This window comes from Bos taurus, chromosome 18 (genome assembly GCF_002263795.3).
Source record: "Bos taurus isolate L1 Dominette 01449 registration number 42190680 breed Hereford chromosome 18, ARS-UCD2.0, whole genome shotgun sequence".
In the NCBI taxonomy this organism is placed as follows: domain Eukaryota; kingdom Metazoa; phylum Chordata; class Mammalia; order Artiodactyla; family Bovidae; genus Bos; species Bos taurus.
In genome coordinates this window covers 56,492,521-56,508,421 of record NC_037345.1, presented here as the reverse complement: position 1 = coordinate 56,508,421, position 15,901 = coordinate 56,492,521, and the positions used below count along the sequence as shown (strand labels likewise).

Here is a 15,901-nt window from a genome sequence, read left to right as displayed (position 1 = left end):
AGGGACAGAGATCCAGGAGAGGGACAGAGGCCAAAGGACAGCAGGACAGAGCCCCAAAGAAGTGGGGACAGAGACCCAGAAAAAGGGGGACAGATTCAGAAAGGGGTCAAAGAGGCACGGGTGAGAAGGGGGTAGAGACCCAAGGGAGGGAAAGAGACAGGACAGAAAGAGAAAAGGCAGTGACAGAGGGGCGAAAGAGACGGAAGAGGGGGAAAAGACGCAGGGAAGGAGGTGGTCAGAGAACAAGAGCTGGGGGGACCGAGACCCAGAGAGAGGACGGAGGAGACCCTGGCGGGAGGGGAGTATTGAGGACAGAAACACAAAGAGGAAGGACAGAGACAGGAAGGAAAAGAGACCCAGAGAGAAGAGTTCAGGGACCCAAGAGAGGAGAAAGAGGCCAGAGAGAGAGAAATCAGAGAAGAAGATAGAGGCCAAGAGAAAGACATTGAGGGTGGAAGACCCCGCCATGGTCCGGGGAGAGGAGATTGAGGCTTAGAGAGCAGAGAGGTAAGACTCGGAGGAGGGGGACAGAGACCCAGAGGGAGCGCAGAGACTTAGAAAGGAGGGGTCAGAGTCTCAAAGGAATAAAGGGCAGAGGCGGGGGGACAGATATTCAGAGAAAAAGAGACACTGATGAGAGACACAGAAGCCGGAGCGGGGATGTGTAGGGAGGCGATACCAACCAGCCGCCGCACCTGCCGGGGATAGTGCAGAGCGGGGAGGCCCGCAGCCCCTGACCAGCCCCCTTCCCTCCCACAGGCACCGCCTCCGGCCGTCGCAGCCCCAGCAGCAGCCGCTGGCCCGGCCCCTGCCCCGCGCCTGCGCTCTACTACCCGGTGGCTAGGCCCGCCCAGGGGGCGGGGCCGGACCCGCTGCTAGGCGGTCCGCCTAGTTCTGGTCCCGCCCTCCGTTGGCCCCGCCGTGGTCTCCCCGCCCTCTCTCCAGGACGCTCTGACACCTGACTCCGCCCAATTTCCTATCGGCCCCGCCTGTTTCCTCAGCCTAGACTGTGCTTCCCGGTGTTTTAATGGTTTCTCCCCTCCGCCTCCCTTAAGACTCTCCTCACCAGTTCCCATCCATCCCTCGGTTCTCCTGGCTGCAGTCTGCCGTTATCTATACCTTGTCCCCTTTCCCTCACCGCGTTACCCCCTTTAAGGCCCTGCTGATCCTTAAGACTCTCTCCCAGGTTATTTGGCCTCCAAGACTTCCCGTTCTAGGTTCCACCGCTCCGTCCATTCCGATAGCCTTGTACTCTTTGCAGGTTTCACATTTTCCTTAGCCATTCTCTACACTCTTAGCCCTGCCCCGCCCCCGCCTACCCTGGTTGCTTTCAAGTCCGTTAAAGCCCCTCTCCTCTCTTAGTCTTGCATTTCCACAGGCAATTCAAGACGTTTTCTACCATTCGTGGACCCCACCCACCTCTCACAGTCTCTTCCCATCCATCCTGGCATTCTTCTGGTCCAGGCCCGGTTAATCGGGCCGAGTTTGCAGCTCCGACCCGGTACTTTCTTTACCTCGCCTCCTCCATTAGACCTAGTCAGAAGCTCTCAGGTTTCCAGGCCTCGCCCCATTCCGTCCCCTCTCTACTGGGTCTTAGTCCCTCTTCCCCTTTCTCTTTTCCTTTTCAGTCCAGCCTAGTGCCACTCTTCATTTCCAGTTCTCGCCCCTCGCCCAGTCCCGCCCCCTCACCCTCCCAGAATTAGGACTTTCTAATTTCTGTGGCCCTGCCTCTTCTTAAGATCCGCCCTGCCCCGTCCAAGCAATGTTAGGATCACAACCCGGCAGTCCCCATCTGCCCCACTCCACCAGGTACTGCTTGCCGGCGCTTTAGGCCCGTCTCCATCCAATTCGGACGGCCATCCGCCTTGTGGCCCAACCCCTGCCTCCGCCAGTCTCGGTCAGGCCCCTTTAAATAGCTTGGACAAGTCCTATTCCTCTATCCGCCCCGCTCCTTTTTTTAGTTAAATCAGATATCTTTCTCACATCTAGCCCCGCCTCCTCTGTTCTCCTAGTGCGGCCAAACCAGGCAACTTTCGCGTCCCATCCAGCCCCTTTAACACCTCGCTCGGCCCCGCCCCTTATCTCAGAAAGACCCAATCGGTGTGTCGCATGTGCGGCCCCGCCCCGTCCGGCAAGACAGTGTTGGAGTCTGGGTCCTTTTCTCAGTTTAAGCCCCGCCCCCATCCCTTCCAAGGCCAATCAATTCAGCTTCTCCCTCCCTTCGGCCCCGCCCCTTTCCTCCATCACCTCCTCTCACCCAGTCACATCTGTCTCTCCCCCGTGGCTCCGCCCCCACAGCGCCCCGCCCCTGCCGCTCCGCCCCCTATCCAATGCTGAGCTCAGTCTGCGTCTCGTCCTTCCGCGGGCGCCAGGGGGCTAGCAAACAGCAGCCGGCGCCGCCGCCGCAGCCGTTCGAGTCCCCGTCACCGCTGCCCTCGCCGCCGCCGCCACCACCGCTGCTGCAGCAGCAGCAACCTGCACAGCCCGGCCCCGCCGCGTCCCCGGCGGGCCCCCCGGCACCCCGCGGGCCCGGGGGCCGGCGCGCCGAGCCATGCCCCGGGCTGCCGGCGGCGGCCATGGGGCGGCACGGCGGCGGCGGTGGCGACAGTGGCAAGATCGTGATCAACGTGGGCGGCGTGCGCCATGAGACGTACCGCTCGACGCTGCGCACCCTGCCGGGGACGCGGCTGGCCGGCCTGACGGAGCCCGAGGCGGCGGCGCGTTTCGACTACGACCCGGGCGCCGATGAGTTCTTCTTTGACCGGCATCCGGGTGTCTTCGCCTACGTGCTCAACTACTACCGTACGGGCAAGCTGCACTGCCCGGCCGACGTGTGCGGGCCGCTCTTCGAGGAGGAGCTCGGCTTTTGGGGCATCGACGAGACCGACGTGGAGGCCTGCTGCTGGATGACCTACCGGCAGCACCGGGACGCCGAGGAAGCGCTCGACTCCTTCGAAGCACCTGACCCTTCGGGCGCCGCCAACGCTGCCAACGCCGCGGGCGCCCACGACGCGGGTCTGGACGACGAGGCGGGCGCGGGCGGCGGCGGCCTGGACGGCGCCGGCGGCGAGCTCAAGCGCCTCTGCTTCCAGGACGCGGGCGGCGGCGCCGGGGGCCCGCCAGGGGGCGCGGGCGGCGCGGGCGGCACGTGGTGGCGCCGCTGGCAGCCCCGGGTGTGGGCGCTCTTCGAAGACCCCTACTCGTCGCGGGCCGCCAGGGTGAGCGCTCTCTCAAAGCCCCCATCCCCCTCCCCTCTCCTGGAGCTCCCAGACCCTCAGGGCGCTCCCTATCCTCGCCCTCAGCCCCTGGCCCCTCTCAGACCCTCCTGGTCTCTCAGCCTCCCAGTTTCTTAGAAGCCTCTTACCCCATTCCTGGGTCTTCCGTACCCCTCTGAACACACCCACCTCTCTTGGCCATCCCCAGATCCTCAGAAGATGTTTCTCCAACCTGAGAGCCCTCCAGACCCCTTTCAACCCCACCTTGCTTCTCTAGTCCATCCTAGACCCTTAGAAACTTCTCCGATGGGCCAATATCCTAAACAACCTACCTGAACAGCCCCACCCCCGCCTTTCCTGGACCCCTCTAGAGAGCTTTCAGAAGACCTTTCCTCAACCCTCAGAGTCTTCCCAGCCTCTTTTCACCTCTTCTCACCTCTCTGGGCACCTTTCAGACCCTCAGCGAACTCTCCCCTAGCCTTCATTTTCTTGGACCTCCCTAAATCCTCAGAAGACATTGCTTCCTCACCCTTAAAGTGTCCCAGGGCTTGTGAACACTGTCTCCATCCCCTACAGACCCCGTGAAGCCTGTTCTTCAGTTCTCCAACCTTCAGTCCTGCAGGCTCTCCCAGCACCTCTCTCATTCTCCCTCTGCCCATCTCCAAATCCCCTCCCTCTTTCCAAGTTTGCGTCTTCTGGTTATCTTTGAGCCCTCCTGCTTCTTCTGCCCTTTAAGTCTCAGAATAGTTCCCACCCCACTCTCAGAGCCCCCCAGACCCCTCTGAACCTCCAAACCACTTGCTCCTGCTAGGACACTCCCCCGTCACCCTCACTGCACGCTGAGTCTTGGGGCATCTTCTCTCCTGGATCCCTGCTGCCCCCTCTGTGTTTCACATCCCTTCTCGCATTCTTCACACCAACTCCTCTCCTGAGGGTTTCTCAATACAGCTCCAGACTTCCCCCAAAGCTTTCACACTCCTCCTCAACGTCTCCAGAAGAGTCCCGAGCCCCCAGAATGTCTTTCATCTCCAGAACTTCCCATATGCCCTCTAGAATCGCTTCTGCCTCATCCACAGATTCTCCCAGCTTCTCCGTTCCATTGTTTAAACTGCATAGCCCACTTTCTATCTCTGGGACAACCCCACCCTCACCCCCATCCTCAGCCTCCCAGCCTTTTTCCTAGTCAGTAAATGACTTTCCTTCCTGCTCCAGAACTTTTACCTAACCTCAATCCTTGGGACCCTCAAGTTTTCAGACCCAAAACTTCCTTCTCAAAATAGCTCCCAGTTCTTTCTGGTTTCTTTCCACCTGTTCCCCCATCCCTGGTTCCAATCCCTGCTTGCTTGCTTCATCCTTCTCAACAACCTCCGCCCCCCCACTACCCAGTCTGAAGCCTAGAACTGGGCTCCTCAGCCCTTCCTGACCCCCGTCCCTGCAAAATGAACCAAAGAGCCCACACTCCAGCCTTATCCTCTCTCCCGCCTTATCGCCCTCAAAATTCTAGACTACCCCCAAAGATCCCTTCATCTCCCCGCTAAAAAACTTTCCTCAAAAATCTGTAACTTCTTTGGCTAAATAGCTAGCCTCCCCACTAGTTCTCACTTGAACCTCTTCCTCCTCCTAACTTCCTCCCTGTGTTGATGGAGAGAAGACAGTTCGAGATAGGGGGAATAAGAAAAAGGAGGGAAAGAGGAGAGACTCCAGCCCCCCTCCTAGCCTCTTGGGGACCCAAACACCCGGAGTAGCTGTCCGGCACCCTCCCCCCACCGTGCCGCGTCCTGGGCCGGGAAGGACGCGGAGCCGCAGTGCCGCATTCACGCCGGGGGAGGGAGTGAGAGGGAGGGAGGGGGGCCCGGAGGCACCGCATAAAGTTTGGTCCCCGGGAAGCGCTGAGTTGGCAGGATTTGGGTTTGGGGTGGAGGGAGGTGGGGGAGAGGAGGTGCGGAAGGGACGTGGCCCTAGATGCCCCCACAGGCCTCTGAGAGTCACCCTCCTTCCATGGCCTGGGGAGCCCTTCCCTCTTGTGACCCCATTGAAGGGTCCTGAGGTGAAGCTAGGGGTTCAGGACAGCTCCGGAGGACATTTATTTACTTTACAGCTGTGTTTTGAGTGTCCATGTAGTGTCAAGCACTTTCTAGCCTTCAAGTGAAAGTTTGAGAGTCGAGAGCTGAAGCCAGAGCAAAGTGGAGGGTCCGGTTTCCTCCCCCCTCGCTCCCCTCTCCGTAATCTCCCCTTTCCTTCTTACAGGTACTCCATGCTCTCCTACCCCTTCTGCTTTTGAACCATCTTGGGACAAGGGGGTAAACCAATCCTGACGCTGTCCAGCTGCGCACTGCGGCGGGTGCCCACCTTTCTTTCTGTGTCCTGGGAGGGAAGGAGTTACTCAAGCTTCTGGCCTGTGGCCTCCCTCTGTGAAGCGGCACCGCGGCTGCGCACCGGCTGTTCCGCTCCGGCCCGGTAGGGGTTAAGACTGCTCCCAGTCCCTGCGGCTGCGCACTGCGGCGGGGGAGCTGTCCGTGGTGCTAGCCACCGCGCGCCCCGCCCCCTGGCCTGGCCGGCCCGCCCCCACTGCGGTGCCGCAGCCTGCGCGCTGCGCCCGGTTCGGAGTGGGGTGCGGGGCGGGGGGCGGGACCGGGCATGCGCTCTGCGCCGGCCTCTGGCCTCTTAAACCACTGCGGAGAAACGAAGAGGGGGGTGGGGCAGAGGGCCAGCGCTGACCCTCCCTCCCCCTAGGCTACCCCAAGGTCTAGGGTCATTTCTGCAGCCTAACACTGGCTCTCCTCTCTTCTCTGCAGCCCCGTCTCTCTCTTCTCTACCTATCTGATTAAAGCTCCCTCTACCTCAACGCCCATCCCCTTCTCAGGACTAACCCTACTGCTTTGACCTCCCTTCTATATATTTGATAAAGCCAACTACAATTCCTAGAGGCCTTCAAGATCTTGACCCTGCCTTCAGTCCTCAAGGCCTTCATCAAAACCCACACCATTGTGCGCTCAGGACACAGATCCTTCCCCATCTTGAAATGATCCAGGCACCCATACCTCTGAACCTCCGACCAGTCCCCTCACCTCTCCTTGGACCTAGCCCTACCCTCTCCCTTTCTTCTACGCCCAAGCCCCAGACATTCCCTTCGTTTCCAGAGCCTTAAACCCCACCCCTATCATCTTCCCTTTTTTTCAGTCTTGACCCTTCACTTTCTTCTTTCTTCAGAGCCCTGACACCGCTCCTCTCCTCTGTGGGTCCACCCCTTTGCTGTTTTCTCTGGGTGAGGGCCTCACCCAGCCTTCTCTGTTTTCTCGGACTCGGTCATTAGCATCATGGCCCTTAAACATTGGCACCTGAGGTCTCAATCTTGGCCCCCCTTTAACTGATGCCCCTATACCCTAACAAAAGCTCAAGCACTGGTTTTGGGGCCAAGTCCTTTGTATATTCATCTAATGTAATCCTTACAATAATCCTGTAAAAATAAAACACCAAAACTTGAGGTTCAGAAGGCTTAATCTCCTTGCCCAATTAGGCAAAGAAAAAGCTGGATTCAAACCCAGGCTTTCCTACTCTTAACCACCTCCTGGTTCTGCCTCCCCATCCACCTTCTCCCCTTCCCCTTCCCCCCAGTTCCAAGGCAAGCCCCAAAGCCTCTGAGACACAGGATGCATGGTTTTAGTCTCCCTTCCCCCACCCCCCAGCAGAATCATTGGACCCTGCCAGGGACCCCTGAGATATGACACAGGGAACAGGAGGGTGGTGGGGGGGGGGTGGTGGTCTAGGAGACAGAGCACAGAGCCAGAAATTGCTGTTTCCAGGAAAGAAGTGGACCATCTGCTGCTGCGGCTGGGGCCAGCTCCTCTCCCGAGCTGGGGGAGAGCTGCCTCTGATCCTTTTGCAAGCTTTAGGGAGAACAGGATGCAAGAAGCGATGGACGCATTGGGGCTGGGACACCTGGATTCCCCTGGAGTTTGGGTCTGAGAAAGGGGCCACTGGGAGGGTCTTGGGTAGATGGCTGGTTGACCAGATGCCTGGGTCACCTTTTGCCCTTTTTCTCCCACCCTGCCCCACAGTATGTGGCCTTCGCCTCCCTCTTCTTCATCCTCATCTCCATCACCACCTTCTGCCTGGAGACCCATGAGGGCTTCATCCACATCAGTAACAAGACAGTGACACAAGCCTCCCCGATCCCTGGGGCTCCGCCGGAGAACGTCACCAATGTGGAGGTGGAGACGGAGCCCTTCCTGACCTACGTGGAGGGCGTGTGTGTGGTCTGGTTCACCTTTGAGTTTCTCATGCGCATCACCTTCTGCCCAGACAAGGTGGAATTTCTCAAGAGCAGCCTCAACATCATTGACTGTGTGGCCATCCTGCCCTTCTATCTGGAGGTGGGGCTCTCAGGCCTCAGCTCCAAGGCCGCCAAAGACGTGCTGGGCTTCCTGCGGGTCGTCCGCTTCGTCCGGATCCTGCGGATCTTCAAGCTCACGCGGCACTTCGTGGGGCTGCGCGTGCTCGGCCACACGCTCCGCGCCAGCACCAACGAGTTCCTGCTGCTTATCATTTTCCTGGCCCTGGGTGTGCTCATTTTCGCCACCATGATCTACTACGCTGAGCGCATTGGCGCCGACCCCAACGACATCCTGGGCTCCAACCACACCTACTTCAAGAATATCCCCATCGGCTTCTGGTGGGCCGTGGTCACCATGACAACCCTGGGCTACGGAGACATGTACCCCAAGACGTGGTCGGGGATGCTGGTCGGGGCACTGTGTGCCCTGGCCGGGGTGCTCACCATCGCCATGCCGGTGCCCGTCATTGTGAACAACTTCGGCATGTACTATTCGCTGGCCATGGCCAAACAGAAGCTGCCCAAGAAGAAGAACAAACACATTCCCCGGCCCCCGCAGCCTGGCTCGCCCAACTATTGCAAGCCCGACCCACCCCCACCACCCCCCCTCCCTCCTCACCATGGCAGCGGCGGCATCAGCCCCCCACCCCCCATCACCCCGCCCTCCATGGGGGTGACTGTGGCCGGGGCTTACCCACCGGGCCCCCACACGCACCCTGGGCTGCTCAGAGGGGGAGCGGGTGGGCTCGGAATCATGGGGCTGCCTCCTCTGCCGGCCCCTGGGGAGCCCTGCCCATTGGCTCAGGAGGAAGTGGTTGAGATCAACCGGGCAGGTGAGGAGGGGTCACCAGGGGTGGAGGGGGGCGGAGTGGGCAGGCAGAGGTGGGGTAGTGCTGAGGGGGGCAGGAGGTATGTGCTGAGGCTCGGAGGTGGTCACCAACGGACACAGGAAAGAGGAAAGGGAACAGCAGGTGCTGAGGCCAGAGAAGAAGCAGGGAAGCAAGCAGTGATGGAGAAGCAGATTTCGTGTGAAAGAGTTTTAGGGAGAGACAGACCTACAGCCAAGGTATTCAGGGGGTCTGGGGGGAGGGCAGAGTGATCAGCCATATGGTGAGAGGGACTCAGAGTAAAGGGGGGTGGTTCAGAGAGACATGGGGAGAGAGTTTCACATGGGAATCGAGGACCAGAAACAGGCCAGGGGCAGCTGCAGCTTATGTGATGAAGGAAATGAGAGGAAAGTTGACTGAGCCTGTGCGTCCCTCCCCCCAGGGGAGTCAGAAGCAGGGATTGGGGTGACTGTCCGGGGGGAGGGAGAGGCTTGGGGGCCCCACCCCCATGCCTTAAATAGGTCAAGAAACGGAGCTGGGCCGCCCGGCCCCCCATCTTGCTCCCTCAGCCGCTGACCCAGTTTCACACCAATTAAAAATAGCTGGAGTCAGAGCCTAGGGGACCCCCACCTCCCCCTCCCTCATCTGTCACCTTCCCAACGCCTCCCCACTGTGCCCTTGCCAGCGTCCAACACCCCTCCCTAGACAACCACCTCCCAGCCTCCTCATCCCTCCCAGCCACCCTTCCAAACCTATCCCACAGCACGCACCCAACCACAGCTGAACCTCATTCAGTCCATTTCAACCACGCAGCCCACCAGTACCCAGCTCACTTCCCAGCCACCTCTTCTGTTCCCATCCCTCCAAACACCCAATGCCCTGTTCCAGTGCTGCCCTTCTCGGCACCCAGTGCCTGGCCTGACTCCACTTCCTGGCCTTCAACACCCTTCCCTGCTGTCCTTCCCAAGACTCAACACCCTCCTGGCCATGACCCTGCTCCCCAAACCCACCAGCCACACCCCCCTGACCCCCTGCACGTCTGGCACCCTCTCCTCCACAAGTTCCCACACCTCACTGTCGCCTTTGTGTCTCTGTCTGCCCCTCTGAACACAGATCCCCGCCCCAATGGGGACCCTGCAGCTGCTGCACTTGCCCACGAGGACTGCCCGGCCATTGACCAACCCGCCATGTCCCCGGAAGACAAGAGTCCCATCACCCCTGGGAGCCGGGGCCGCTACGGCCGGGACCGAGCCTGCTTCCTCCTCACCGACTATGCCCCATCCCCTGATGGCTCCATCCGGAAAGGTGAGGTGCCCTCCACTGGCCCCCACCTGGGACCCTCCCTCTCTGCCCTCCCCTAGGGGAGGGCAGAGAGGGAGATGGGGGAGGAGGTGCTGGACTTCCCTTCCCCCACCTCCTGGCCCCCAATTCCCTCCCTCTCAGACCCCCTCCCCCGAATTTCCTCACCACTGACCCTTCACCTGTCTTTATTGCATCTCCATTTCCCCCCCACCCCACCCCACCCCGGACCCTCTGGCCTCTTCCCCCACCCCCCAGCCACTGGTGCTCCCCCACTGCCCCCCCCAGACTGGCGTAAGCCAGGCCCCCCAAGCTTCTTGCCCGACCTCAACGCCAACGCTGCAGCCTGGATATCCCCCTAGTGGACGAACCCCCTCCCCCCGGGGTAAGTAGCCCCCATCCCTGTGAACCCCTTCCCTCCTGACTAACCCATCTGAGAACATGCAGCCCCCACTGACCGAGACTCCCACCCCCTCACTGTGAACAGCTCCATCCAATTAACCCCCAGCCCCGACACTGACCCCACACCCATCTGCCCAGGACTTGCCCTGCCTCTCACTAACTGCTAGAAATCACCCCACCCCTTCCCACCGTGTGCCTGACCCCCCCACCCCAATGGCCTCACGACTGACCTCCATCCTCACCCCCATCCACATCTCTTCCCCTGCCTCCCCACCTTGGTTTTACTTTTGTTTGTTTAATCAAGAAAAGGGGGCATACACCCAGGACGTTCTGAGTACAGGATGAGGTGAGAAAGACCAGCCACTTATGCAGTCACTTGTGGCTTGGACAGCACTTACCAAGCACCCACATACATGCTCCTGGTGCTAAGCACAGGGAATCAACGGGGAGCACATCAACCCTGTCCTCTACCCCCAGTTTGGTGGGAGAGGCAGATGCAGACCCAGACCTGAGGCAGGAGAGCAGGCTGAGCTGAGGAGCCCTGTCCTGGGATCTGGGAAGGAGCAGGTCAGACATGAGTGTGAACAAGCTCTGGGAGTTGGTGATGGACAGGGAGGCCTGGCGTGCTGCAGTCCATGGGGTCACAAAGAGTCGGACACAACTGAGTGACCGAACTGAACTGAGGTCCACTCTGGGACTTCATGAGGAGGCACTGGAATGGGGAGACTGCAGGTCGGGAGGCTGAGGTGGAGGCTGGAGTGAGGGTCCCAGGGGAGAGGACAAAGCCTGAGCCAGGGTCAGAGCTCCAGGGATGGGGAAGAAGAGAGGCAGAGGAACAGGGCCAGGACTGGACAGTGGGGAGGTCAGAGAGAGAGTGAGGGGACAGCAGGTGAATTATTCAGCAAACATAACTGCACACTTTCCACATGCCATATATTCTGTAATCCTCACAACAACCCCAGCTAACCCCTAACTTCATTCATTAATTCAGCAACTAATGATTGCGGGTGGAGTTCCAGGCAGTGGAGATTTGGCAGGGCACAAAGCACACATCTCCCATCACAGAGCTGATACTCTAGAGCCCTGTGACAACGTACTATAGCCAAGGGCCAAACCTCTCCGCCAGTTGCTTTGTAAATAAAGCTTTATTGGAACACAGCCACTGTGTACAACAGCAGAGTGGAATAGTTTCAACAGAGATGTATGTTATGGCCCACAAAGCCCTGGAAATATTGACTATCTGGCCCTTTACAGGGAAGTTCTCCACTCCATGAGTGGGGGAAACAGAAAACAAACAAGATAATTACTCTAACCAGGTCAGATAAAGGGGGTCTGTTAAGGTCTTTCTGAGAAGGCAACCTAAAACTTGAAGCTCAAAAAGGACCAGCGAGCAGAAGAAAGAGCAAGTTCAAAGGCCCTGAGGTGCTGAGGTGGGATGCCCTTGGTTTGTTAAAGGAATAGCAAGGAGGAAAGTGTGGTTGGAGTTGAATGGCCAAGAGGAGAGGGGAGGAGCCTAGGGGGAAGTGTTTTGGGCCATGGTGAGAGGCTGGATTTGATCTTAAAAGTGTTGAGAAGCCACCTGAAGGCACCTGGTCCATCACTTATTCATTCAACAAACACCTATGAGTCTTCCTTCCAAATGCAGCTTAAAGAATCCCTAGCTGCAGCCTAAGGAGATGGCAGAGCAGGACTCAGGGAGCCTCCAAGGAGAACCACATCTAAAGCCCCTTCTTTCACGGCCCTTTCAGAAGCTCAGAGAGGGCCATGGCCAACCGCCAGCCACAGAGTAGATGCAGGACAAGAAGTAGGCTTGCGGGCTCCTAGTCCAGAGGGGACTGTCTGGCTCTTCTTGTTCCATTCCTGGACCTCTCCTGTTGCAACCCTCACCTCCCCCATCATCCTCCACTGTCATCTCATTACCAACCCCCACCTCCCTGTTCCCATCTCAGCCCATCCCCGCTTGCACCCAGCCCTGTTGCCTACTCCCTTTGTTCCCCCACCCCCAGGTCTGGATGGGCCCCTATGAAATTGAGGGATGGGGCAGGAGGACTTGGGAATGTGGGTAAGGGAGGAGTTGGGGGATTGGCGGAGGTTGGCTTGGGGGGGGGGGTCTCTGCTTCTTTTGCCTCTAATGCAAAATCCATTCATTGAACTCAAATAATGGCTGGAGCTGATGGGGCTGGCTGAACTCCCTCCCCCGACTCCCCACCCCTTCCACACACCTGTCTTCCTCTTTTAACTTCTCCTTCACCCTCCACTGTTCCCTAGCCCCCCTTCTTTCAAGACCCTTCCTCCTGACCTGGTCCCCACCCACCCCATCAGCCCCCTTCTCTGTCTTCCCTCAGGTGCTGCTGGGTACAGCACCTGACCTGCATCCCCCCCTCCTCCCCAGTATTCCCCCTCCTCTCTCCCTTCATCCTCCCCCCACCCCCCCAAGCCACCCCGGAAGCTCCTTCCATATTTGATGTCTCTGGCCGCCCCCCATTTCACTGCTCCCCTCCCGCGGAAAACACCAGAGAGGAGGAAGAGATCCCGGCATTTCTCCGGCCCCCCAACAGTGAGGCTGTGTTGGGGGGTTCTCCCTGGCCACCCTCCCCCCGCCGTGACTCTGTGTATTTCTGTCCCCAGCTCTTGTCACCGCCTGAGACCTCGCGAGACCCTCGATCCCCCCCTGCCCCTTTCCCCCAGGTTAGCAACTGGGAATGGCTGGGAGGGGGTGACTCCAAGATACTGGGCTTCTGACTCCCCCCCAGGCCCTGTCTCCTCCTGTCAAGATGCCCACGTCCAGAGTGACCCATTGGTACTGGCTAGGAAAGCCCTAGAACAGCCCAGATACTGGCAGAACTCTCAAGACATTCCTAAGTTTTCAAGAAACCCCACACCTGCCCCTAAGCCTTAAATCCCTTGAGTATCCAGATGCTATCAGGACCTTCCCATCAGAAGGTTCCCATCTGAAAGCTTGAGCCTTTAAAGACAGCCCATTACAACCTTCGGCTGAGCCTTGCCGACATCAGACTGCTCTTGGAGCTGTCCTTCAGCACCACCCTGCCCCGGCCCCGCCCAGGGGGGTACTGCCGACTTGTGCTCCATTCAGCCCCTCACAGTCCACCCCGCAACGCCCCGTCCTCCTCTTTCTCCGTCTAGGTTAGCCCCCCACCGCCTGCGGCCCCACCCATCACTTCCCAAGCCCTCCCCACCAGCTGCTCGCCCACTGGCATTCCACCCAAGCTCCCTCCCCACGCCCGTGCTGCCCACCATCTGCCTCGCTGCCCTCCCACCTTTTTGCCTCAGACGAGGGGGCCAACTAGGGGGGACGGGGGTTGGGGGGGCGGGCGGTGGTGGGGGCAGGGTGGAGGAGGCTCGGTGGGTGCCACCTTGCCTCCTAACCCTGAGTCTCTCCCCCCTCCCCATGTCTGCACCTTTCTCCTCGATGCCAACTGACTGTCCGATTTGTTCACTTCTCTCTCGTCTCCTTGGTCCGCCTCTGTCCATCTACCCGTTTCCTGCCGTCTGTCTTCTTGTGTCCTGGTGTCCGGCTCTCTTGTCTCCACCGTCTCTCTCTTGCCTTCTGTGTCCCACCTTCTCCCTCCACCTCTTCCTGTCTCTGTCTCCGTCTTTCTCTCCATCTCGTATCCCTTCTGTTTGTTTCTCTCCTGCTTCCCTCTGTCTTGGGGTCCCGCTGTCTGCTGGACCCTCCGCCTGCACCCGCATCTCCTCTCTTCCTTTTGTGTTTCTGCCCTTTCCCCCGCCCCCAGGTTACGAGAAATCCCGCAGCCTGAGCAGCATCGCGGGCCTGAGCGGGGTGTCCCTGCGCCTCGCCCCCCTTGCCACTCCCCCCGGCTCCCCCAGGGCCGCCCGCCGCGCTCCCCCAACCCTGCCCTCCATCCTCTAGCGCTCCCCTCCCCCCCGTGGGGGGACTCGGGGGTGACAGGGAAGAAGGTCAAAGGAGCTGGGGGTGGGGGGTGGGGGAAAGGGTTTTTTTTACAAAAACAAAAACAAAAAAAGTCATTAATAATATGCAACGGAGACGACGACGCCAGCAGACACCCCCGGGCCCCTCACCCAGACCTGGGCCCCCAGGATGGAGGGGGAGGAGCCAAAACCCATTCCCCCAACTCTGCCCCTCCTTAAAAAAAAGCCTTCTCAGGTCTCCAGAGCCATAGGAAACCCCCGCCCCCCCCATCAACTCGTGTAAATACGTCCAAATTATGCCAATCACATTTTGGGTCGCCTCCCCCCAACTCTGCATGCCTCCTCCAACCTGGACCCCCGCCCTCTCCAACTCCACCTCAGCAATAAGCCGCGGGGGGCTGCATGCCGCGAGCAAGGGAAGGGACATTCTGGGAAGCGGGTGGGGACCTTCAAGGGGGTCGGGCTGGCCTTTAAGCCACACCACAGGAGGGTCTCTTAGCCTCCTACCCTTCACCCCAGGGGGGCAACCCATCACGCACTGATTTTTTAAAAAATTAGCAGCAGTGTGGGGGAAGGAGGAACAGTCACCCAAGCCAAAAACGGGAACTGAGCTCAGATGGTAGAAGCGGAGGCACGAAGGGGGGGCGGGGAGGGCCTGCGGACAGCTGCTCCCTCAGCCTTTAGGAGCATCCCGCTGGTGAATTTCACTCTTTCCGCCTCTCCTACCCACCCACCGCCCCCAACCCCAGGGATCTGCTCGCCTCTATTGCTGCATGGACTCAGACCTCCCATCCTGGTATTCCTGGGATGTTCTGGCCCTAGCACACAAAATTCTGCAACACCCCCTCCAGATTCCCAGGACATGAGACCTGCCCTCAGAATTCCTGAGGCCGATTCTGGCACGCATCTTCCAAATCCCAGCACGCTCCTGGGACTTAACCTCTCTGCACACAGATGCTACCCGCCCCCCCAAGTCCCCCCACCCCTCAGTCCTAACCCCTGGGCTGCATCCCAGCACCTCTCAAACCTCCAAGACTTGACCCAGCCCTTGAACTCACGTTCAGCCTTTGGGATGCTCCAATTTTTGCCACACTCTGAACACTTCCTGGACATCCTAAACCTGACATCAGACATCCAGCTCAGGTTCCCCTGACGCTAGAATTTTCAAGATAGGTTCAACCTGTCTGCAATTCCAGGGAACCAGATCTTTCCGGGACACCCCCCTTCTTATGGATAACCCTGTCCCCTCCAAGATCCCCTTTCTTTAAATGGTGTCCCAAAGGCACCTTCATAGACACCAATGTTTCCCAGAGGGTCGTATTTGCACCCCTGGCGATGTGCTAAGGTTTTAAGCAGTACAAGGACAAACACTTTTTGTCTTTCCTGGCATTTTGCATATAAGCCTGTAAGTCCAGATACTGCTGCTTGGCCAGGACACCGTTTATTTAGGTTAGAGGTGTCTACATTTAAAATGTAGAGACTGTTCCCGAGTGGAGGAACGCTGGAATATCAGAAGCTTGGGAAACTGACATATCCACCCGGGCTGGGGTTCCAGCTAGCCCCTCCCCCACGTTCCTCAACCCCCGACGCTCGCGGGTGGAAAATCATTTCTTACATCCCATCCTGGCTCAAGGATGCGCTACCTCCCCCATGCCCAGAGACCACACCGGTCCCAGAGTCCTTAGGGGACTCCCCTTTTTGGAGTTGGGGGCCCACGGAATTAGCAACCTCCCTCCCTCTGCTCCCACCGGCCTCAGGAACACCCCCTACCCGAGGGTTGGGGGGACGTCACTGAGCACGATTCTCGATGCAACGATTCCTATGCAAGGGGCATTTTGAGTCCCCCCATTCTGCCCTCGGACCCTGAACCCTGGCGAGCCAGGGGCGAGGGGTGGGGCGGGTTCTGGTGGGAG

The 15,901-nt window shown here is 59.1% G+C and overlaps 1 protein-coding gene across 1 annotated transcript; it reads left to right on the top strand.

The window, feature by feature from the left end:
* Nucleotides 1-977: 977 nt before the first annotated feature.
* KCNC3 (potassium voltage-gated channel subfamily C member 3) lies at nucleotides 978-13,089 on the top strand. The gene is given in 6 exon segments (XM_024978743.2): nucleotides 978-3,218; nucleotides 7,274-8,381; nucleotides 9,489-9,680; nucleotides 9,933-9,952; nucleotides 9,954-10,059; nucleotides 12,705-13,089. Coding segments are annotated over 6 exon segments (2,331 nt in total). The 5' UTR covers nucleotides 978-2,330; the 3' UTR covers nucleotides 12,722-13,089.
* Nucleotides 13,090-15,901: the final 2,812 nt, after the last annotated feature.